The sequence below is a fragment of the Pelophylax lessonae genome (genome assembly GCF_965119305.1).
Source record: "Pelophylax lessonae genome assembly, chromosome: 8".
In the NCBI taxonomy this organism is placed as follows: domain Eukaryota; kingdom Metazoa; phylum Chordata; class Amphibia; order Anura; family Ranidae; genus Pelophylax; species Pelophylax lessonae.
This window is the reverse complement of record NC_138775.1, coordinates 51,351,328-51,377,547: the sequence shown is the minus strand read 5'-3', so window position 1 is coordinate 51,377,547 and position 26,220 is coordinate 51,351,328. Positions and strand designations below refer to the sequence as shown.

At 40.4% G+C, this 26,220-nt stretch overlaps 1 protein-coding gene across 7 annotated transcripts in view; it reads left to right on the top strand.

Moving 5' to 3' along the window:
* The window catches only part of CADPS (calcium dependent secretion activator), a 706,678-nt gene that overhangs the window by 291,386 nt on the left and 389,072 nt on the right, over positions 1–26,220 (top strand). For all 7 annotated transcript variants that reach the window (XM_082264950.1, XM_082264948.1, XM_082264947.1 and 4 more), the window contains exon 4: positions 25,281–25,361. In XM_082264950.1, the coding sequence (XP_082121076.1) occupies positions 25,281–25,361 (81 nt within the window). The remainder of the gene's footprint in view (positions 1–25,280; positions 25,362–26,220) is intronic.

The window sequence follows — 26,220 nt, the reverse complement described above, 5'->3', positions numbered from 1 at the left end:
TCAGGAGCTCAGTGATGCCCTGGTCCAGATCTGGGAGGAAATACCCCAGGGCACCATCTGTTGTCTCATTAGGAGCATACCCTGACATTGTCAGGCATGCATACAAGCACGTGGGACCATACAAACTACTGAGTACCATTTTGAGTTGCTGCAATGAAATTTCAGCAAAATGGACTAGCCTGCTGCATCATTTTTTTCACTTTGATTTTCGAGTTGTCATTGAATTTAGCCCTCTGTAGGTTGATAATTTTTGTTTTCATCAAACAATGTGGCATCCTTTCATCCCTAACACATTACCCAGTCCATATCAGTATAGATATCCTGCGTGATATTTTCCCCATTGAGTTCTGATGTGTTTTCAAAGTGTTACTTACATTTTTTGTGCAGTGTATATCAGTAATAGTCCAAATAGTAATTATACAAAAATAATAATGTGCCTAAATCAGGATTTAGATTCATGGAAATTAGACTCATGGATTACAGATCACGCCACAACTTTTTTCATCTAGATTAATGTTATACTAGAGAGTGCATCTCTTTCTTATGGATAAAGAGAATAATCCTTCAAGAATTGCAGAGACTTTCGGGATACACAATCTGTGTAAGCATCAGCAAACACTTTTGACTCTTATTGCTTGCAGGCTAACCCTTCATTGACCAATAATCCCAAGCGATACCATTTATGGTGCCCTACAAACAAATGAGGTTATCAGTCGTTTGGCTTGGGACAGTCGGGCAATGTAGCGTTTAACAAAAAGCGATAATGAGTAGTACCAATCATTAGATAAGGTTGTTTTGGCTAAAAGTTGTAAGCTTTGGGTGGGAAAGGGTAGCGGGACCAAATTTTTAAAAGTAATTCTAAACACTGTTTAAATGGGTTGTAAAGTTGGAAGGGTTTTGTTATCGTAATTCATTTTATGCATTAAGATAAAAAGCCTTCTGTGTGCATCAGCCCCCCTAATTACCTGAGCCCCATCTCTATCCAGCGATGTCCATGAGTGCCCCAGCTGTCCGGGACTCTCTCTCCTGATTGGCTGAGACACAGCAGTGGCGCCATTGGGTCCCGCTGCTGTCAATCAAACTCAGCCATTTAGGAGAGAGAGGGGGGCAGGACCGAACAGCAGCTCTGTGCCTGAATGGATACACGGAACTGCAGCTCGGTTCAGGTGCCCCCATAGCAAGCTGCTTGCTGTGGGGGGACTCAGCAGGATGGAGGGGCCATGAGATCCAGCCAGGGATCCAAGAAGAGGAGGATCCGGGCTGCCGTGTGCAAAACCAACTGCACAGAGGAGGTAAGCATAATATGTTTGTTATTTTAATAGAAAAAAAATGAGACTTTGCAATCACTTAGATTTACATTATCCCTTCTCTTTCTCTATGTGGATAATGGCACTGTAATTATTATAATTTTAAAAAAAAGTATCTAAGTACTTTTTTACCTAATCAATATACAGCTGTCATATGACCCAGCTCTTGACCAGCCTGTTTGCAGGGACACAGTGGCAGGAGGAGCTTCTAGTCTTCTGCTGCTGGTCACATGTAAAAACTAAAAAAACAGCCCCTTCAGCCACTCCAGCCTGTTTTAGAATAACAGAGAGGTGAAGCCTCCATCAATCAAAATGGTCTAACCCACTCCTATTGTGTTTAGCTGGTTAGTGGACATGGAGGAGGAGGGAGGGAGTGGGCTGTCATTTACCACTGTGTATACGCCCAGTCACATGAGCTGCTCAGATGTGATAGGGAGGAAATGCTCTGAATAGAAATACACTGAAAACTGAGCATTTGCCAAGACTGCTCTGCAAAATCCTCAACTGCAGTGGGGACATGGACAGAAGTGGGAGATAAAGAGCAGTGGAATCAGCCAGTTTTTTTTGCAGAATGCAGAAAATGAATCCTATGATGACTGAGTAAGTATGAACAGCATGTAGTACAACATTTATTGATAGTTTTTAAAGATGTGGGTTTAATGACACTTTAAAGAGATTACAATTTTCCACCATCTTTGTATGATCATCCTAAGAATGACTCATAGATCTACAATAAGAAATTGTGCGTTCTCATGCACTTAAAAGGCCACAACCGTAATCAAATACTTTCAATGTAGGATAATGAAACACTTGCTGTGCATCGGATCTTTCACTGGTATTGATAGGAGAGTGATGGATCAGAACCTGCTTGCAGAGATATTTAGCAAAAAGTTGTAAATTCTCATTGTTTGGTAACAAATGCTTTCAACTGCGTGAGACAAACAGATAACTGCCAATGGTACTTGAAATAAGGGCAGTTAAGTCGCATAAATGAAAGTTTATAAAATGACTTACTCTGAGCTTGCAAACTACACTTATACTTTGGATTAAGGGATGGCTGGAAAATAATATGTAGATTTATAGTTATACCGTTAGGATTAGGAACATGGCTTGGTACACAAGATATGTGGCTGTTATAATGTTTAAGTTATATAATGTGTGTAGTCATATTGTGAGGAGGTGCAACGTGGCAGAGCCGGTACAAAGGGGGGGGGGGCGGAGGGGACGGGTGCCCTGGGCGGAACAAAATACAGGAGGAAGGTGGGCGCAGTCGCAGGTGAAGTGTCTACACGCTGGCCGTGCTACTGCTTCATCGTAGATACAATGCTGTGCCGAGTGCGCTCCTGCACCCGGCACAAGCATAGGACGGTGAAGCATGAAGATATGTCGGAACGGAACAGAACAGCCTTTCACTTTTCTAGTCAGGCAGAGATCAGGAGGTGTATCTCCGCCTGACAGGTACTTCCTAGTCCCAGCCCAGCATTGGTGTCACTGAGAGGCCGGCCGGAGGTGGGATGGGGGGAGGAGCATGGTGTGCTGCTGCCTGTCAAAGCTGGCCTGGGACCTGCAAGTGAGAAGAAGAGGAAGCATGTGTGTGAGTCAGTGTGTCAGCAAGTAAGCAGATTTCCATGTGTAGATTAATTTAACTGTTTGTTTGGATTGGGGAGGGGAGGGGAGGGGGGGGTGGACTGGTCAGGAAGGGGGTAAAATCGTCCAGAGCTCAAATGGTTAATAAGTCCCCCCCCCCCACTCCACATTTGCAGCATTATTTTTTCAAAGCAGTTTAAGCGCCTCTAATAAAAATACATATGATTAAAATGTGTGAGTAAACTCTGTTTCTATTGAATTAAACCTAAGTTAATTTGTCTTGTATTAAGTATTTACTTGATTTGATATGACACGGACTCTTTCTTTACACCCGGGAGGGGGGGGGCGCAGTTTGCCTTCTTTGCCCTGGGCACCCGTTAACCTTGTCCCGGCACTGCAACGTGGTTTGGTGGCAGTAAACACACAGAGTTTGATTGCAAAGAACAGAACTTGTATTAATGCAGAATCCCATAATTTACAACAAACCCGGCGCAAAGGCATCCCACCAGGAACAATATCAGCAATGTTTAGCAGAGGAGGTCTAGATGTGCCAACAGCATCTGTCTTGAGGGTGGAATGTGGTCTGGCTGGTCTGAACTCAAATGGGGAAGTCTCAAGAAGGCGTGTTCCTATCCTTTCTTTATTCGATTGGAACCTCTCCCTGCCGCTAATCACTATCTTTGCCGGATGGGTGACCTGTCACCATAATACCCGCACACACAATACGCACCAAGCGTGGGAGCCGGGGCCTTAATAGACTCTACCTGACCCAAGATGACCACCAGAGTCACACGGGGCAGCAACATCCAATCAGACAGCTTTTCCAGTGCCCCAGGAAACCACAGAGGAACCATGTTCCTCTTGACTTCCTCTCCCTCTGCAATGCTCCTGCGGTTGTGCGCCACCTGCAGTGGAGAAAATGACTGCGCCTGCCTACAATAACAGCACTTTGAAATCTTTGAAACACCAGAACATTATTTGAGCAACATGCTTGATCTACCCAACCCTGCCATACTCTCACATTTCTTTCTGTATAGCATGCAAACAAGAGTACGGTAGACCCATGCATAATAAAGCTGTGATAGCCAAAACTAGGAGGAAGAATGTCTTTTCTTGTTTCAACTATTGAAATGTTTGCTTTTATTTTATACTCTGCAATAGAATAATGACAGCAAGAATCCAATTGGGCGTGGCTTCAGCACAGTTTTCTTTCTCCAATATTCCTTTTTTGACAATTAGCTTACAGTGTCCTCTCTCTGATAGCTTGCAGATAAGTGGGTCTGCTTGCTATTTCCAAACATGTTGAAATAATGCATTTATAGTTGCCACTTTTCTAATGTGATGTCCCTGATTTTTTCACCAAGCATTAATTACTACCACCCACTGACCTTTAGATTAATTATTTATGGTAAGACGTTTATGAATATTTAAATATCGTTCTTGTTGAACAGAACAAAATCAAACTCCTGCTTGCTAAAGGTCTTTTTGAATCCCTGCATCAAAGCAAACTCAAAACATTATTAGGCGTAAGCTAGTTGAAATAGAACATCTCTTATCTTGTAGATGTTGCATATTGTAGTGATTTTGTGAAGAAATAGTGCAAAGCTCAGGGCTTTTGTGCAGAAAGGGGGACATATACCTTGGGATTCCTCAAAAACACACCAACTTGAGCTGGAAAACTAAAGTTCAGGTGGACTGGAACTCAGCATTGACTCTACCGGTCATTACTGAATGCTGAACATACATTGGGAGCACACCAAGCTGAGAGATGAGCTGACATACATAACTCCCAACTCTCTTAGATTGTAAGCTCCAATGAGCTACTGTATTAAAGTGTATTGTAGTTGTACTGTCTACCTTCAAGTAAAGCGCTGCGTAAACTGTCGGCGCTATATAAATCCTGTATAATAATAATAATAACTGTCCCTGATTTGGAACAAAGTCCCTCTTTCCTCCTCATGTGTCCCTACATGTGGTCTGATCTATATAGTTGTATATAAAATGTGAAAACCAAAAAGAAAATGTTGCCCATGGGACTTTTGAGTTGTGCCAAAAGAAAATTGATATCAATATATTAAAAATATACAAAATGTACAGTATTTCATATTAAAATTAAAATCGGACATATTACACTTTGTGCATACCAATATTCAAAAACACGATATACCCGTATTTCTGAAGAATTACATATGTACAGAATTACAAAGGCACCTAAATTGATGCATATTTGGACTGTAGTCTCTACGCGTTTCATGGAGTTGAGCCCACTTTATCAGTAGACTGCTATAATTTGATTTGTGTATATCTGTGTAAAAAAAAACATTCCATAAGTAAAGACAAACCCCTATCTATAAAAAGGATTTCTATATATATATAAATGTAGCCATCAAAGGCAGTGAGAGTTCATCCATATAAAAAGCATACTTATGCAACAAAATATAACAAAGATGCACTCAAAAGACACCATAAGTGATGCAAGTATGCCAGGGATCATGGCCAAATGGAATAGGGTCCTCAGAGTAAGCTTCAACCAAGAGCTGACAGAGGGGCAGACCCATGGCTGAGACAAATAACGGGGCCCAAGGGAACAAAATCCAGAAAAGTGCCTGTAAAATGTTGACAAAAATGAAAAATAGAAAAGGTGTGCAAAGAAAAAAGATGAGTGGCATTGAAGCTCAGGCCAAATTAGATTGATACTTATTGTATATAAAATGCACTTTTTATCTATCAAAAAGTGTTTCCCAGTACTAAAACCTTTCATCCAATTTCTAAATTGCTGCATTTGTAAATATCAAAAGCCAGCATAAAGGAATAGTAGTGGTAAAAAAAAAACACTTGTGGGTTTAACTAATATATATTTTTTTTATAATTCTCCTTTCAGGGGACATGACAGGGGGTGTGTCCTACGTACACATACTTTTGCTAATAAGTGTTCCTTTAAACCCATCTCAGAAAAGTTGGGAGGAATGGATATATTATGTACAAATCAACTAAGTGGTTAATCTGTTGCACACAAATCAATACTTTATTTAGTAAAGCATACAATATAATGTACAGTACATGGTAAAGTTTATGAAATATGGAAAGAAATTTGATAAGACTGTAACATGTTATGTTTTAGTGTAGAGATCCTGATAACAAACCTCATATCCCAAAGTCTAACTGGCCTGTTGGCCTTATACCTGTAAATCCTACAATTTCTGCACCGTCCTCTGTGTATTTGAAGTCACTCAAAACTTAGGAGGCTGTGGGGATGAGAGTGTTGTATTGAGGCAATGTTTCTGAATGCAGTCTGAAATACTAGAATATGGCAACTCCAGAATACACAATTTCATAACATTCATGAAATAGTTGGTGCCACTAGAATATTTTCATTTATATATAAGTTGAATAAGTAGAAATTGGATTATTTTTCATGGCTAGTGTTTTTTCTTTAGTTCATTAACCACTTAAGCCCCGGAAGATTTTACCCCCATTCCGACCAGGGGGTATTTTGCGATTCGGCACTGCGTTACTTTAACGCACAATTGCGCGGTCGTGCGACGCTGTACCTAAACGAATTTGACGTCCTTTTTTTCCCACAAACAGAGCTTTCGTTTGGTGGTATTTGATCACCTGTGCGATTTTTTGATCACGCGCTATAAACAAAAAAAGAGCGTCAATTTTGCAAAAATAGCAATATTTTTCACATTTTTTTATATGAAATTCCCCCAAAAAAAAATGTAAAAATCAAAATTTTTAAAAATTTTCGGCCAATTTGTTTTATGCTACCTATGTTTGGTAAAAAAAAATCGCAAAAAGCGTATTTTGATTGGTTTGCGCAAAAGTTATCGCGTTTACTAACAAAGGGAAAGATTTTTGTCATTTTTGTTGTTTTTTTTTTTAACGCGTAATGGCGGCGATCTGCGATTTTTTTGCGGTACTGCGACATTGCGGCGGACAGATCGGACCCTTGACTGACATTTTTGACACTTTTGGGGTTACCAGTGACATTTCTACAGTAATCAGTGCTATACATATGCACTGTTACTGTAAAAATACACTGGTAGTGAAGGGGTTAACTTTATTTGGAAGGGAGGGGCTGTGTGTGTCCCTAGGGGCGTGGTTTCTACTGTGATTGGCTGTGGCTCTAGCTGTAAGGACACTGATCAACGGATCTACATACCAGATCCGTTTTATCAGTGTCTTTGCAGCGAGGAGAATGACAGGCAGTTTGTTTACACAAGCTGCCTGACATTCTCCCTCTCCCCCGCCGATCGCCGAGTGGCCGGCGGACATCGGGTCCGCTGGTCACACGCTCTATATATGCCTTTTAACCTTGAAAAAAAATATATACATACTGTATATATCCACATAACAAAATTATAAACGCAAGTCCAGGATCTGTTCAGTGTGTGTGTGTGTATATATATATATATATATATATATATATATAAATACAGTATGTGTGTGTGCATAAATATATATACAGTATATATATTTAGACTAAACTTGACAGTCCCATACACCATCGTGTAGCAACTCTATATGTGGATAAGACAATTTTTTTTTTTTTTTTTACGTTGAATCTGAATGCCCTGCTGATATTAAAGAGGAAGTAAACTCTACCTTCCTTTTTGCGATTTTCATCTACTGTGATATGAAAATGCATTTACAATCAATGTACAGTATAATGTATGCACAATTGCTTCTTACTTACTATTTTTTAGTAGTTTGTAAAGAATGTTTCTTCCGGGATTAGGCTGCGCCATCTTCAGTACTGTTCTCTGTTTCAGCTTCGGATGTCATTTCCGCCCTTCATTGTTTCCCCTGCTTAAATCTCGGGCATGCGTGACAGTGTATTATCCAAGCCTCTTTCTCAACCCGACATCACTATGGAAACCAAGCTCCGCTGTGTTATACCTCTTGTTTTGCCAATGTAATTCGAGGCTATAAGCTGCAGATGATTGCGGCTGACAGAACACCGCTATAGGAGTCTCTATATGAAGCCCTGGTTTACTCCCAGTGTGACAAGGGGAAAACCAGGAAGCTCTGCGTGAATGCCCCGTCTCGCGAGACTTCGAAGCTGTGCCGCAGACAGCAGAACTTTTGTACACCGGCGCATGCGCTTTCCGTCCTGCAATCACGGCACGCTCTGTGTGCTGTCTCCCCATTAACAGCGTGCCGTGACTCGCAGGACGGAAAGCGCATGCGCCGGTGACGTAATCAAGCATTAGGGAGCAGATTTCAAGGCGATTAAACAAGTAAGGAAACTTTTAAAGGCAGCAATGAATATCTTTAATAACGAGGATTGCAATGTGCTGAAGTGGGTTTGGAGGGTTTACAACCTCTTTAAGATGTCTTGAAAGTCTGTTTCTGTGCAGAAACAAACCTATTCAGGCAGTTCAATAGTTAAATTTTAAAAGAAAAAAGGTTGTGAGGAAAAAAAAAAAAAGACTGAAATGATATATTTTATGTATTCTGAGGTTCCTCTAATTTGGCAAATCCAGAATGCACTGTTCCAAAAGGAATGCATTAAATAACCAAACAGTACCACTAGCAATTCCAGAGCATATATGAATATAAAATTAGATATGTTTACAGCTACTGCTTGTTTTTTGTTTAATAATGCAAAGTTCTTTAAAAACTATAACTAACACCATTTTTTTTTTTAGTTTTGAGTAGACTGGAGATGGATTAGAACACCTGTCAGGTTCCTATCTCTGTCTGTGCCTACTTTATGGAGATTCACCCTCTCTATTTGTCCTGTTAAACTTTATGGGACAGGCAGTAAAGGGAACACTCCCCAATGATGGCAAAAAGAAGATGACAGTGTTTATATTACTTTATCCAAAAATGCATTTAGTTCTTTTTTAAAGCCGTTTCAGTATTTTATACATTTTCATTAAATACAGGCAGAAGTTTCACCTAATACCACAACCTTTTAAACAAAAAATACAATAAAAAATCTTGATCATGCAATCTTGATGTCTGTGTCCCTGCTGGGGAGTTTCACACTGATCCTTTAAAGTAAAATTATTACCTTCCTGAATCAAAAATAATTCTTCAGGTGTGGTAGGTGTATTCCCTGTAGAACAGTTATTTGTAGAGAAAGGAAGAGTACACACTTTCAATCCAGCACTACAAGGAAGCAATATAAAATAAAAATGTCATATCCTGTAGTACCCACATTATCTACCCATGTGGAATGCCATGTGGGTTCCAGTATGTGGGTAGTAGGAATGGTCTCTGTGTTAGAGTCAAACATAAGTTCGACTCAAACATCAGTCGTTCGTGTGTTCGCTGAACACACAAACAAATGAGGCGCTCGGCCGGAAGTTCGTCCGCTGATTAGTGCCCCATGATGCACTGCGCTTTTGCTGTGCATTGATTGGTGATGATTGGTCAAAGCATGCACCTGACCTGTATGCTTTTGCCAATCACAGCGCAATGTCCTGTCAGAGCCATGATTGGCCAAAGGCAGGGTGCCTTTAGCCAATCATGGCTCAGGGATTAAGTCCACGCCCCACACTATATAAGGCTGCTGCTTACACGGCAGCCGTGTATAATGTGTTATGTAAGGAATATACTAGTGTATATGCCCCGCGCCACGTGTTTAATTTATAAATATGTGAAATAAATAATAAAAATATTTTTGTGAATAAAATTGATTTTGTGAATAAGTATATTATATGTATTCGTAGCAGCTGCTATAGAAATTAAAAGGTGTGTGCAGGTAAGTAGTCTAAAAGGCTACCTATAGCGCTTGCTTTAAATTAATGCAATAAAAGTGAATATACTACATTTCATAAAATAGATATATATAACAAATATATTGTGTAAAATAATAAATAAGTGAATTAGTAGATCATAGTTCCGTATAACATTAATAAATATAAAAAGTCCAAAATCCAAAAAGTCCAATAAATATATATAAAGTGAATCCTTTGTGCAAACTTCCAAATAAAAAAAGGTTTTTCAATAAATGTGCAATATAAAGTGAATCCTTTGTGCAAACTTCCAAACGAAAAGTGCAAGTGCTCAGCGCGATGATTACTCAGTCCACTCAGTAATAATCCTAATATTTGTAATATCACAGTGACAAAGGTAAGATTCAATCACTTACCAGAGGTTGTGGGTCATGTGTGCCTTATAGCACCATGACCAATCAAGCTTGTATAGCCATCCAGGCTAAAAGGTCTTTATGGCTTGCTTCAAGTGGATGAGGTGGTGGGATCTCCCTCTGTCTCCTCTCCCCTCGTGCCAGAAAAAAATATATATGGAAAAAAAGGAGCTCCAAATAGTGTGATATACTTAAGTATTTTTATTCCCAATTGGGCAAAATTATATACAAAACTTCATGCAAATAAAAGCAAAAAACAGCAAGAACAGCAAAGGCTAATAATAATGATCTCCGAAGACATCACCGGAAGTGACGCAACGCGTAAGATTGGAACGCACAGCGTGGTGACGTGTATAATGTGTGACAATAGAAATTAGACAGGTAGTTAATGGATAGTGTGTTCAGTCAGTGTAGTGTACAGACATTACCCCACTTTTAAAAATGATGTTGTAGTCCTGGGTCCCCTCTCGGTGCTCCCTGAGTTTTATGTCCCTGTCACTTATGGTTAGGGACCAGTGCCATGTCAAGCTGACCAATATTTCCCATAGATGCCAATGTTAAAAGACAGGGAGCAGTGCCATGTCAAGCTGTCCAATATTTCCCATAGACACCAATGTTAAAGTGGTTGTTAAGCCACTACTATAAAATAATCCAATCCTCTCTGTAATGTAACACTTAGTGCTCCTGTGCCTGTCTTATAGAAAAAATATGCGACCTGTACATAAATGAGAGTGTCTCCTGGCGATCAGCTGATCCCTCTGCTCTCTTCTCTCCCTGGCTGACAGCTCCAGTGGGCGGGCCCAAGCACTGCAGCTGACGTCAGTCGGGGAGGAAGGGAAGAGAGGAGAGAGAGAGCTGAGCGGTCAGGTGATTGCTGGGAGCCGCTGTGATATAGGTACAGATCGAATATTTTTTCTATAAGACAGGCACAGGAGCACTTAGTGTGATGCTACAGATTTGATTATTAATAAATATGAGAGTAGCAGGAGTGGAGGGGCAGGCACTGACAGAGCAGACAGGCAGGGAGGGGAGGAGGACAAAGGAGACAGAGAGCAGGGCTGCGGATGACGGAGACATGTACACTGACCACGGTGTCAGCACTCAGCAGCCATGATATACGGTGGTCAGTGTAACGAGGGGAGGGTAGAAACTGACAGGATCAGACAGGTTTTTTTAGGTGTTACAGGGGGCCAAATGACACAGCACAAGCACTGTGCTGTATGCTATGCTTTAAGGAAACCGTATCTGTTTTTTTTTTTTTCCTAAGGTTAAAAAACGCTTTAAAGACAGGAATCAGTACCATGTCAAGCTGACCAATATTTCCATTAGATGCCAATGAGTACTGAAAGTTGAAAATTGGTCTGGGCAGGAAGAGGGTGAAAGTGCCCTGTATTTAAGTGGTTATGGCATAATTAAAAAAACGGTGTGGGGTCCCCCCCCCCCATCTATACCAGGTCCTTTGGGTCTGGTATAGATTTTAAGGGGAACTCCACGCCAAAATGTAAAAAAAAAAAAATGGCGTGGGATCCCCCCTAAGATCCATACCAGAACCTTATCTGAGCATGCAGCCTGGCAGGCCAGGAAAAGGGGGGAGCAAGCGATCGCCCCCCCTCCTAAACCATACCAGGCCGCTTGCCCTCAACAAGGGGAAGGTGCTTTGGATGCCACCAAAGCACCTTGACCCTATGTTGATGGGGACTTCTTCTTCCTGACAACCCTGGGCTGTGGTTGTGGGGGGTCTGCGGGAGGGGGGCTTATCGGAACACCACAGTTCTGTGGTTTTTAATTTTTTACACTTTTTTTTGGTGAATGAGTAGGAGTACAATGTAAAGCTGGCTCAACAAACAGTGTCAGATAGGGCTAATACTGCACGCAAGTTTGAATCCTCTTGCCTTTACTCCAAATGGTCGACAACATTGGAACAAAATGTGAAACGCCATGAGGACGACTTGGTTAACACCAAAACCAAAAAGCTAGAACGAGACATAGCAGACTATAAACAAAATCGCATTTTTGAATGGAAGGTGCCCCCCTGCCCCAAAGCACCCACCCCACATGATGAGGGCATGTGGCCTGATATGGTTCAGGAGGATATGGTTCTAGCTCTTTCTCCTGATGACTGGTATAGACTGGGGGGGGGGGGGAACCAAACCCTACGCCGTTTTATTTATTTAATTTTTCATTTTTTTTTATCTGTATTGCTGGGAGTCGACAATACATTACAGCCGTGAGGAAGTTTAAATTACATTTTTTCCTTTCCAAATGTCAGTTTTGCTGCAGCAGGCTACATACATCATACAAATGCACCACTTTACAGGCATATTAAGGGGGCCCCCCAGGCACAATATTTACACAAATTTTTCATTTTTATTGTTTCACTTTAAGCATCATTAAAATCACTTCTCCTTTTTTTTAACAATCGTTAAAAAAAAAAAAAAAATTGCATTGATACATGTTACTCGGGGCAGGACCCAGATCCCCATACAATTTTTATGGCAATAACTTGCATATACAGTAAGCCTTTAAAACGAGGAGTTTTGATTTTTCATGTTCTTGTCCCATAGATTTGAAAAGAGTTTGCATGTCCGCTAGACCTTTTTCCCTGTTCGAGATGTTCTGGTGTGTACCGAACAGGGGGGTGTTCGGCCCATCACTAGTGGGTAGAAAAATGAGAAAATGAATGAGTAGGTGCTTTGCAAACACAGTATTTCCAGTCATTTCAGATTGTACCATAATAAGGACTCCAGAATACTATCTTTTTATAGGATTGATAAGCAGAGAAACATTGGAGGAGTACAGATATGAGAAAAGCAGAAAAATCAAAAATGAAACGTGCTGCTACACTGACATCTAAGGGATTAAATATAGACATTGATCTTATTTCTATTTTTTCTAATTATACGATTGACTAGCCTTATTTATTTATTTATTCAACCATACATATTTTATAGTTAGCAGTATTTTTTATTGTTACATTTTTATATTTAGGCTCCGTTCACATGTCAGCGTATGATCGCGGGCGGAACCGCCGCGGTTCTGCCCGCGATCCGGAGATTTATTGCAAATCGCGGGACGCCTAGCGTTGCCCGTTGATTTGCAATAGCCCCCCAAACGCCGAGCGATGTTGCCGCGATTTACGCCCGCCGAATCGCGGCAACATTGCGCAAACAAAATCGCGGGACGCAATACGCTCCAAAGAAGCTCTTGTAAATCGCGGCAACATCGCTCGGCGTTTGGGGGGCTATTGCAAATCAACGGTAAAAGCTAGGCGTCCCGCGATTTGCAATAAATCTCCGGATCGCAGGCGGAACCGCGGCGGTTCTGCCCGCGATCATGCGCTGACATGTGAACGGAGCCTTATACTCATCTGTTGTTTTTTAAAAAGATGTATAACATAATAATGATGGTTTACATTGTGATAGGGCACTTTTGGTTAGGGCAGTAATATGCTGCAAATCACAATTTGCTAAGTTTTCACACTATGGCACTGTTTATAACTTAAAAAAGTTTAGGTAGTACTTGAGTAATTTACGGCATAACTGGATCTATTGATAAAAATAATAGGTCCAGTTAACTATTTTCATGTTTAGAGAGAGACTAGAAATGACCATACGTTCCTAGTAGAAGTTGAACTATAGGCAAAACGTTAATTTTTTTACATTTTGGATAGAGCATGGGAGGGTTATAACCCCTGTCAGATTGCCATTTGTGTTCCATTGCCATTTGTGTCCCATTGTGATGATTGCCCTTCACTTTCTGTCCCATAGCCAAACAGGAAGTGAGAGGAAATTCCTGAAAATTAAGGTTATAACCCCTGTCGAGTTTTTTTTTTTTTTGCCATGTGTTCCCTTCACCTTCCTATCCCATGGACAAAAAGGAAGTGAAAAGAATTTCCAGCAAATTAAGGGAATTCCTTAGGGACTCCCAGGTCACCAGAACTAGTGTCCCCATTGAATGATTGCCCCATTATTATGTTTCTGAGGACAACCCAAAATTTGGGATTTTCTTTTACTTTCACTTTAAATGATAATGATGAACAGGACAAATAGAGAGGATAAATCTCCTAATTGGGGGCCCAGACAGTAATAAAAACTGACTGGTGTTCTAATCGCTTTCCTCTCTACTCAAAACTAAAAACAAAACCAAAAAAGTTTTGCCTTTAGACTTACTTTATAGTTTGAAATTTAGAGAGTAACAATATGGCAGATTGGGTGTAGAGGGCGGGTTTTTTGGTATATAGAGAGCGGAGAGGAAGTCAAAAGTATCTGCTCCTGAAGACTTGGCACCTTGATGAGGAAGTGTGTTGCCAGAGATGTATAGTAACTAAGTAGAACTACTTCACTACTGTACTTAAGTACCGAAAGGCGATATCTGTACTTTCCTAGAATAGAATTTTTTTCTCCTACTTCCACTTTTACTTCACTACATTTTTTCGATGATTTCAGTACTTCTACTCCAATATTTTTTTTTGTGCTGCATAGTTACTCCTTACTATTATAAAAATTACCACTGCCAGAACAGTAGATGGCAGGTTTCATGAAGTTCAAAACGTGTGTATTATCAGCGCATACGAAAATAACTGCTACTGTACTGTATGTATAAATAGAAGCTGCATTTGAAATAATAAAAAACAATATGATGTTCAAACTTTTGACTTCTTTCTTTAATAACTACATAACACAGTACTTGTACTTTTACTTTCAGTACTTGAGTAGCAATTTTTTTCTCAAAGCTACTGGTACTTTTACTTTCAGTACTTGAGTAGCAAAATTTTTTAAAAACTACTTGCAATACTTAAGTACAAAAAATGTTGAATACTTTAGTACTTCTACTCAAGTCACTTTTTGATCGAGCACTTCCACTTCTACTCAAGTCACTTTTTGATCGAGCACTTGTACTTTTACTCAAGTATGGGTTTCGAGTACTTTATACAACTCTGTGTGTTGCACTGGACTTCGGAGGGACAGAATATCTGCTCTTTAGAGTGCTTGCTGGATACGGAAGGGTGCTTTCTGGTTGACAAGCAGTTATTGTTTTCTAATTTCTAATTTCTGCATTGGCTTTTTTTTTTTTTAATTTTATTTTAACCAAGAAAGCAGTATTTCCCGATGAGAGGCTTTTCTTTTTCTCTTTGTACCTGCTAAGTCTATTTGGGCTGCAATATGAGCTACTGAAGTCAGGTAAACAACCATGATGGTATATTGATTGGAGCATTGGTTACCTCCGGACCTTGGGCTCATTGACGCATTTTGACAAACTTGTTAACACAAAGGGTCAATTCGTTCTACTGTAGTGAGAGCGGTGTGAAGTTGGGGAATCACATTTTGGAGGGTGTTAGAAGGCACTCAAGTAGAATACACTTTATGGATCAATCACGGATATTGCACTAGTGTTGATGTGTTTTGGAGTGGTACAGAGCTCTATCACAAATGTAAGACTTTTGATCACACAGATATGTAAGATTTGATCATACCCCTTAATATTGTCATTCATGTATTTAATAGGGATGTACCAATATATTAACCACCGAAAATTATTGGTCAGAAATAGGGTTTTCAGCATTTTGCCGATATAAAAAGGTGCAGATAATTGCATGCTGCATCCCATTGACTTCAATGCAAAATTGTGTACCATTTGACTTTAATGCAAAAACACCCCCTATTGCCTTCAATGCAAAAACACCCCCTATTGCCTTCAATGCAAAAACACCCCCTATTGCAGGGGTATTGAATTTAAATTCCTGAAGGTCCAGTCAGAAAGAATGTCTTCCAGTCGAGGGCTAAATCATATGTTTGGCTCTCAATGGCACCTCTGCACAATGGGCAATCACTATCCTTTTTATTACATCAGTGTTCTCAGTGCCCCTGCACACCATCCCCCCTTCACATTACAGTCCTCAGCCCCCCTTCACATTCTTGTCTGCGGCCCACCTTTATATAACCCCCTACTTTAAATTGCAGTTCCCAGCCCCTTTCATATCACCCCCCCCTTCACATACCTGTCCTCCCCCCCTTTATAGTACCCCCCCTTCAGATTGCAGTCCCCAGCCCCACTTAACATTCCTGTCCTCACCCCGTTTATAGCACCCCCCTTCATATTCCTGTCCTCACCCACTTTATAGCACACCCCTACACATAACTGCCCTCATCCCCTCTATAGCGACCCCCCTTCACATAACTGTCCTCACCCACTTTATAAAACCCCCTTCACATAACTGTCCCCACCCCCTTTATAGCGCCCTCCTTCACAAAACTGTCCTCATCCCCTTTATAGCACTACCCCCTTCACAAACTGTCCTCATCCCCTTTATAGCGCCCTCCTTCACATAACTGTCCTCATCCCCTTTATAGCACCCCCCCCCTTCACATAACTGTCCTCATCCCCTTTATAGCACCCTCCTTCACATAACTGTCCTCATCCCCTTTATAGCACCCCCCCCCCCCCTTGACAAACTGTCCTAATCCCCTTTATAGCTCCCTCCTTCACATACCTGTCCTCATCCCCTTTATAGCACCCTCCTTCACATAACTGTCCTAATACCCTGTATAGCACCCTCCTTCACATAACTGTCCTCACTCCCTTTATAGCACCCCCCTTCACATAACTGTCCTCACTCCCTTTATAGCACCCTCCTTCACACAACTGTCCTCACCCCCTTTATAGCACCCCCCTTCGCATAACTGTCCTCATCCTCTTTATAGCACCCCCCTTCACATAACTGTCCTCACCCTCTTTATAGCACCCCCCCCCCCTTCACTTAACTGTCACCCTCTTTCGAGCCTGATGTTAACCCCTTCCGTGCCAGTGTCATTAATACAGTGACAGTGCAAATTTTTTTTAGCACTAATCACTGTAATAATGTCACTGGTCCCCAAAAAAAGTGTCAGAGGTGTCACTTAGTGCCAGACTTGTCCGCTGCCATTACTAGTAAAAAATTATTTAAATAATAAAAATTCTATAAAAATGTCCTACAGTTTGTAGACACTATAACTTTTGCACAAACCAATCAATATACGCTTATTGGGATTATTTTTACCAAAAACATGTAGCAGAATACATATTGGCTCAAATTGATGAAGAAATTTTATTTTTTACATTTATTGTATAAAATATATTGCTTTTTTTTTTTTTCAAAATTGTCGGTCTTTTTTTGTTTATAGCGCAAGAAATTAAAACTGCAGAGGTGATCAAATACTGCCAAAAGAGAGCTCTATTTGTGGGAAAAAATGACATCAATTTTATTTGGGTACAGCATTGCTTGACCGTGCAATTGTCAGTTAAAATAACGCAGTGCTTTATCGCAAAAAAATGACCTGGTCACAAAATGGGGTAAATCTTCTGGAGCTGAAGTGGTAATATTGTAGTTTATATATTAGGGGGGAAATCCAAAATTCTGAGTTTTTGCCCGAGGAAGAGGTGAGGGAAATCTTCCATAGAGGATACCTGTTCTATGACAGTAGTTTGGAATTTCATTTGCTTTGGAGAGACTTTCTCTCATTTCCGGTTGCATCTCCAGTAGTAGTAGTGGACTACGCAACTTAGGTGTGGACTAAATGCATATTGCGTAAGGTTCAAAAGACTATTTTATATATATACAGTGTCTCACAAAAGTGAGTACACCCCTCACATTTTTGTAATTTTTTATTATATCTTTTCATGTGACAACACTGAAGAATTGACACTTTGCAGCAATGTAAAGTAGTGAGTGTACAGCTTGTATAACAGTGTAAATTTGCTGTCCCCTCAAAATAACTCAACACACAGCCATTAATGTCTAAACCGCTGGCAACAAAAGTGAGTACACCCCTAAGTTCAATTGTCCACATTGGGCCCAAAGTGTTAACATTTTGTGTGGCCACCATTCATTTCCAGGACTGCCTTAACCCTTTTGGGCATGGAGTTCACCAGAGCTTCACAGGTTGCCACTGGAGTCCTCTTCCACTCCTCCGTGACGACATCACAGAGCTGGTGGATGTTTGAGACCTTGCTCTCCTCCACCTTCCGTTTGAGGATGCCCCTCAGATGCTCAATAGGGTTTAGGTCTGGAGACATGCTTGGCCAGTCCATCACCTTTACCCTCAGCTTCTTTAGCAAGGCAGTGGTCGTCTTTAATGTGTGTTTGGGGTCGTTATCATGTTGGAATACTGCCCTGCGGCCCAGTCTCCAAAGGGAGGGGATAATTCTCTGCTTCAGTATGTCTAAGTTGGCATTCATGGTTCCCTCAATGAACTGTAGTTCCCCAATGCTGGCAGCACTCATGCAGCCCCAGTCCATGACACTCCCACCACCATGCTTGACTGTAGGCAAGACACACTTGTCTTTGTACTCCTCACCTGGTTGCCACCACACACGCTTGACAACATCTGAACCAAACAAGTTTATCTTGGTCTCATAAGACCACAGGACATGGTTCCAGTAATCCATGTCCTTAGTCTGCTTGTCTTCAGCAAACTGTTTGTGGGCTTTCTTATGCATCATCTTAAGAAGAGGCTTCATTTTGGGACGACAGCCATGCAGACCAATTCGATGCAGTGTGCAGCATATAGTCTGAGCACTGACAGGCTGACCCCCCACCCCTTCAACCTCTGCAGCAATGCTGGCAGCACTGATACGTCTATTTCCCAAAGACAACCTCTGGATTTGAAGCTGAGCATGTGCACTCAACTCCTTTGGTCGACCATGGCGAGGCCTGTTCTGAGTGGAACCCTTCCTGTTAAACCACTGTATGGTCTTGGCCACCGTGCTGCAGCTCAGTTTCAGGGTCTTGGCAAACTTCTTATAGCCTAGGCCATCTTTATGTAGAGCAACAATTATTTTTTTTCAGACCCTCAGAGAGTTCTTAGCCATGAGGTGCCATGTTGAACTTCCAGTGACTAGTATGAGAGCGTTAGAGCAATAACACCAAATGTAACATACCTGCTCCCCATTCACACCTGAGACCTTGTAACACTAATGGGTCACATGACACCGGGGAGGAAAATAGCTAATTGGGCCCAATTTGGACATTTTCACATAGGGGTGTACTCACTTTTGTTGCCAGTGGTTTAGACATTAATGGCTGTGTGTGGAGTTTTTTTTTTTGAGGGGACAGCAAATTTACACTGTTATACAAGCTGTACACTCACTACTTTACATTGTAGCAAAGTGTCATTTCTTCAGTGTTGTCACATGAAAAGATATAATAAAATATTTACAAAAATGTGAGGGGTGTACTCACTTTTGTGAGATACTGTATACTGAGTTTTATGAATATCGATTTGTTCTATATGATGAAGAGTGATATAGCCATGTGACCAGAGCAATGCCACTGAGGACTTTGACTAAGTGATGTACATTAAAGCACTAATTGATTGATTGCCCATTAATTAGGAAATTTCCAAATTAGTGTCAAGCCAGTGACCCTTGAGGACTAAGATAGACAACCGTGATAAGGATTATACATCTCATGAAATGATTGCCATACTCTTCTGATTTGGAAGGGGAGGCAAACCCCACAAGACCGAAATGTTACTCTATTAAAAAAGGATTAATTTATCCAGAGCCAATATGGCTGCAAACAGACTTTAATAAACTGTGCTTTATGGCAGGAGCAGCTTGTGACTGCATGCTTATCCTCCATAAAGTGCACTTCAATAAAATAATCAGAGATGTTTGCAAGTCATAATTATAATAAATATTATAATACAGTGACCTTTGGTTTCATCCCAAGTAAATACTACTATTATTGTTGGAATAGAGTACTGGATTACTAAATGTTGTCTGTCTTTACTTATAGAATATTAAAAAATTAAAAAAACCAGAGGACCTCCATTATTATATAACACCACCAAAGTTAAGGCGCTGTTTTCCTGTATTGATGCAATTTAAAGACACATCAGTTGCAGTTCACCAAATTCAATGGCGTGGATATGACTGTTTAGAGCAGGAATCAGCAACCAGTAGAGTGTGATCTAGCAGTAGATCGTGGCCAGGTGACTATCATAGTCTAGGCTTGCTGACCCGCCATCACGGAGAATCAAGCAGAGTGCAATGCTGAGGGACTATCTGTAAAGTTGGAGCTGTAGTAGGGAGCAGGAGCCGCATAAGCCGATGCCTCCTCTGTAGTGCTGGCTCCTGTCCTGTCCCATACAGAGTCATAACAACTGCTCTCCATCTCTTATCCCAACTATTGGTATGGAGAGTGGTGCCAGCAGCAGGAAAGAAGAGATCCTCAGGTCAATGTGAAGAAACACACTGGGCATAATAGTATAGGGCTGCACTCCCCCATGTTGTTTGGGTAGATCTCAAAGTCTTTAAGGTTGCCTACCCCTGGTTTAACCACTTGCCGACCAGTCACTGGGACTGTACTGCGGCAAAGTGGCTCGATAGACCTACATCGCTGGACTCCTGTGGGCGGCGCTCGCGCGCCGCCGGAGGCTCACTCCCGCTGTTTTCAGTCACAGCGGGAGTCGGGCCAGGGGAGGAGCAGTGCCGATCGCCGCTGCTCTTCCCCGATCGTCGGGGAATCGAGTTTGGAGATCCGCCCGCTTGTGTAAACAAAGCGGGCGGATCTCCTAAGTGACAAACAGTGACAGATTGCAGGGTTCAGCATAGCTGAACATGCGATCTGTCCCTGTGTCACTCAGTCACCTCCCCCCACACACGTCAGTAAGCACCAGGCATACATTAACCCCTCCCTCTCCAATAAAATTAACCCCTTCCCTGCCAGTGTCATTTTTACAGTAACAGTGCATATTTATAGCACTGATTACTGTAGTAATGTCACTGGTACCCCCAAAAGTGTCAAAAATGTCAGTCAAGGGTACGATCTGTCCGCTGCAATGTCGCAGTCCCGCAAAAAAAAACGCAGATCGCCGCCATTACTCGTTAAAAAAAACACCAAAAATGACAGAAATCTTTCCCTTAGTTAGTAAACGCAATAACTTTTGCGAAACCAATCAAAATACGCTTATTGTGATTTTTTTACCAAACATAGGTAGCAGAAAACAAATTGGCCAAAAATGTTTTTTTTACATTTTTTTTTACATTTTTTGGGGGGGAATTTCATATAAGAAAATTTGAAAAATATTGTAATTTTTTCAAAATTTACGCTCTTTTTTTTTTTATAGCGCAAAAAGTAAAAACCACACAGGTGATCAAATACCACCAAAAGAATGCTCTGTTTGTGGGAAGAAAAGGACGTAAATTTTGTTTGGGTACGGCATTGCACGACCGCGCAATTGTCAGTTAAAGTCGCACAGTGCCGAATCACAAAAAGTGGCCCGGACGTAAGACAGCAAAATCCTCCGGTGGTAAAGTGGTTAAGGGCTGCATTTAACCTGCTTTGCGTTGGGTTTCTTCTGAAGTTTCTTGTCCTATTGGGGTGTGTTTTGATTGCAGGTAAAACTGGTTAAATGCAGCCTTTTTTGTCAAACACAATATATTGTATTTGGATGCATGCATCTGAGCAGCTTTTTTTTTTCCTCTGTTTTTACCTGGTGATCTGGCCAGTAACACACCTCCTGTATTAGAGTGCTCCCAATCCAGGCAAAGAAGCACAGGGGACACCTTTTGACAGCAGCATTGTTAGTCTGGGGGGAGGGGAGTCTTAGATGTACGAGCACATTTTAGGAGGTTGTAAACCCCCCTCTGTAAGTTGTACCTATAGGTAAGTCTATAATAAGGCTTACCTATAGGTACTGTAAATATCTTCTAAACTTGCACCATTTAGGACACATTTACTTTTCATGCAGCCGATGACGTCATTGGTGCATTCGCTCTGAAGGAACGGCCACCCGTGCCATTCCTTCAGAGCCCTGTGCCCTGAATGGCGGCTCCCGCACATATGCATGGGAGCAGACTTGTATAAAGTACTCGAAATTTCTACTTGAGTAAAAGTACAAGTGCTAGATCAAAAAATTACTTGAGTAGAAGTGGAAGTGATCGCAGAAAAAGTTACTTAAGTAGAAGTACTAAAGTATTCAAAAATTTTTTTACTTAAGTATTGCAAGTAGTTTTTTCAAAAAATTTGCTACTTAAGTACTAAAAGTAAAAAGTACCAGTAGTTTTGAAAAAAAAATTCTACTCAAGTACTGAAAGTAGAAGTACAAGTACTGTGTTATGTAGTTATTAAAGAAAGAAGTCAAAAGTATGAACATCATATTGTTTTTATTATTTCAAATGATTTATTCAAATGATTAACCTGTGTTTGTTAGTAGTTTCTTGATGCACTTTAAGCGCTGTAGCACCATTTATTTGTTTGTTTCATATTTTCTTTTTATTGGAAAGATTTGGTATAGCAGCTTTTATTATACACAGCCTTTATTTTCGTATGCGCTGATTTACAAATGACATTATACACATTTTTTTGAGCTTTATGCAACCTGCCATCTACTGTTCTGGCAGTGGTAATTTTTTTAAAAGTAACGAGTAACTATGCAGCACAAAAAAAAATACTTGAGTAGAAGTATCGAAATCATCGAAAAAATGTAGTGAAGTAAAAGTAGAAGTAGGAGAAAAAAATTCTACTCTAGGAAAGTACAGATACCGCATTTCGGTACTTAAGTACAGTACTTAAGTAGTTCTACTTCGTTACTATACATCTCTGCATGGGAGTGATGTAATCGTGCCTCCGGCCAATCAGATGGCTGGAGGACACGAAGCAGGACAGCCGAAAATGTCGGCTGTGTAATTGCTGAGTGGGCGGCACTGCGGGGGCTTCGTTCTAAGGTAAGTATTTCATAATGAGCTAGTATGCGATGCATACAAGCTCATTATGCCTTTTTCTTACAGGTTTATTTTTTTTTTTTTTAGTTTACAACCTCTTTAAAGAAACTAACAAATTGAAGCCAGACTCCAGCTAATACTTTATAAGCAGTTACAGTAACATTTTCCTTTTGGGATAAAAGTTTTACATAAATAAAAGATGATCTTAGTAAGCACCCCTGTCAGTTTTAAATGGTTTGTCTCATCCATCTAACTGATATGCCTTAAAAGAGTTTGTTCTTTCGAAATACAACAGACTTACTGGCAAAAAAGAAAGCCTAAAACGGAAAACTAAAATGGCCTTCACATCAGTACTGCCTGCTAAACATGAGGGTTTTTTTTTTTTCTGCGACACACCCCATCTGGCTGCCTTTGCAGCTTATGGGGGGCCTAGCCGCAAGTATAAGGGAAGCATCTCGCTGAAACTGGAATTGCTTGCCTTGTATCTTAGTGCATACTTATGAGAAAGCCAATGAGCCAATCATACAAGCAAGAAATTACATTTCACTTCCAGATTGCCATATTGCATTGGATTTAATGACAGTTTTACAAAATTGTAACAACTGCAGATCAAAATTGAAAGATACATTTTAATAATAAAACAATAAATTGCAAAATGCCTTGTGTTCAATTTTATTTTATTTAAAATTTTTTGTGAATGTTAAGTTTTCCTTTAGAGAGAACGTTTTTTTTTTTTTTTACTGATTTCATCTCTGATTTTGTGACATAAATGCTTACCTTGTATATATTGACATGATATTGTTTTAGAGCTGAATATGGGGCTGGTTGGGAGAATAAGGAGTTTAATGGTGAGACCACATCCCAAAAAAAATTTGGAACAAAGAGGAGGAACCCCCCAGTGGGACTTTAAAGGTCTTCAAAAATAACCCACTGCTGTTGAGGAATGAAAAGAATAATTTTTATAAAAAGTATAATTTTATTTACAAAAACTTGTGTAGACAAAACATGATATACAATACATATATAGAAATGGCTATCCCTAAAATGACAGCATCATGTGATAACCAGGTACAATGTAACAATGAATATGAGTAAACCGTGTGGTTATTACACCCAACGCGTTTCTGGAAAGTTATCCGTCTTCAGGGGTGTTTTACAGACATTTGTAAAATACTGAGTACCTATGACAATGATGAGTCAGTTAATTACAGCCATATTATTAAAATCAATTGCGAACTGTCCAGTCTCTGCAGGATTGGAAGATGGTCAAACATAATCCTGGCAAGACTCCAAAGGAAGGAGATCACATAAGGAGAACCAACGAGACCACCCAAGGAAGCGGAAACAGTTTTAGAGCTGTGACATCCCACGGGATGACCAAATCAATTACATGTAAATCAGCCTGATTTAATAACTTTAAAAAAGGGGGCAGTGAATTTTAATATATCTAGCCAAAAGAAATGAATATTTCAGATTTGAATATATACCGGCGGTTGGATTAATCTCCAAGGACTCTAGCAATGTCTTTTCCACACCTGAGTTCCCAGAGCCACCCACCTGTCATGGCTGTTAAAAGAAAGTTAAGTTTAGAGTGAAACTGCTGGTACTTTTGTTCTGTGTGAATGGGGTATATGTTTTCCTTCTAGCTCCTCTACAGCTTTTAATCCTAAAAAATAGGGTGGTCTGGTAAAATAGCACATTATGGCCACTAGATGCAGCTGAGGACAAAAGAGAAAAGTTTCTTTCTTATAGTTACATAGTAGTTGAGGTTGAATAAAGACAATAGTCCATCCAGTTCAACCTGTGTAGGTGTGTGTGGATGTAATTATTTCTCATACCCCTGAATGTTCTGATCCTTGAGATGTACGTCCAAGAGTCTTTTGAAAGTAGCCATAATTCCCGCAGAAACCACCTCTTGTGGTAGAGAATTCCACAATCTTGTAGCCCTAACAGTAAAGAACCCCCTGCGTTGCCTGAGGTTAAAGCGATTCTCCTCTAATCGCATTATATGTCCTCGAGTCCTCATACAAACCTTGCGACTGAATAGCTTTTTTTTCTATGCTGAGATCACCATTGAGGTATTTATAAATATGATTGTCAGCTCTGTCTAGTAGCCATAATTTAAAACCTTTTTTTCTATACAGTACATACACCCCTCTGTGTTTGATTTGGTTTTATGTGCAGTGCATCAGTGTGAAAGGAGGAAGGACTAAGCTGGAAATTTCAGGGGAGACATCTCACTATTGAAATCCATAAGACTGGAGGACGCTGGCCCAGCATCTACAGTATCTATGTCCAATGAATCAATGTTGGGTCATAATAGGAAGTACAAGGATTGTGATGAACTGAAATTCATATACAAACTTTGATTCAATTTTTAAAAAATTGCTCATCCCTACTAAATAAAGACTTCCCTGGTGAACAAATGCAGTACAGTATATGTTGGATTTTTTTCTATCCTATGTTATAACAATCTTAACCAATCTTATTACAGACATATATGATCTATTAAGCCTCTCTGATCTAGACTTCAAAACTGGTTTTTGATTTCTTATACTTTTTTTTTTTTCTATCCACAGTTGGACAATCCAGATGAGCAAGCTGCTCAGATAAGACGTGAATTGGATGGTCGTCTACAAATGGCAGATCAAATTGCAAGAGTAAGTTTATTTTTTTTAAATACTTAGCCTTCTCTGTTTAACGTACTGGGCACAATATCGTTGCTAACATTCTGTGATAAAGTTAAGTGGCTAACATCTTTGAGGAACCTTTCGAAGTCCTAGTTTGAAGGATGATAGCACCAACATTGGGAAATATGTAGACATTAATAAACTGACAGGAAACCTCCAATGGAGGTATTCCCAGTCTTCATCTATCTTCATTTGACTTGTTATCAATGCAAACCAAACAATGGCTATCTAGATCCATTCCAAAAAAGGAGAACTTTACTGGGTTGTGAAAGGGCTCAGTCTAAGCACCAATGCTTTATGTATACAGTATGTTCTTATAGCATCTAGATATCTCTGGAAACCACAAAAAAAGTGTAATGTGTAATTTTTGTTCAGCTGCTTTTCAAATCAAGATGTTCCTGCCAGATAGAAAAGCCAGGATCTGAGCTCACTCTTCCCTACTGCAGTGAAAGCAATAAAGTTGGCCAAGAACCATCTAAGCCTGTGGTTGGTGTGCCTATTTAAAAAGCAAAACTGTTGAGTAAAGACTGATTGGCCTGCAAGGTTGCTTCTCTTTTCCTGTGTGAATCCTGCTCTGTGAAATGAATATGAATGAAAATACATTTATGGACCATTTTTAATTAAAGTGATATTAAAGTCTCTTTTTGTTTGTTTAAAAATAACAAACCAGTTATACTTATCTGCTCTGTGCAGTGGTTTTGCACAGAGCAGCCCAGATCCTGCACTTCTCGGGTCCCTCAATGGCGCTTCTGGCCACTTAGTTTTGCTGAGTTCTAGCACAGCAAGCTGCTTTCTATGGGGGCACTAGAGCCGAGTGGCTGCTCTGTGT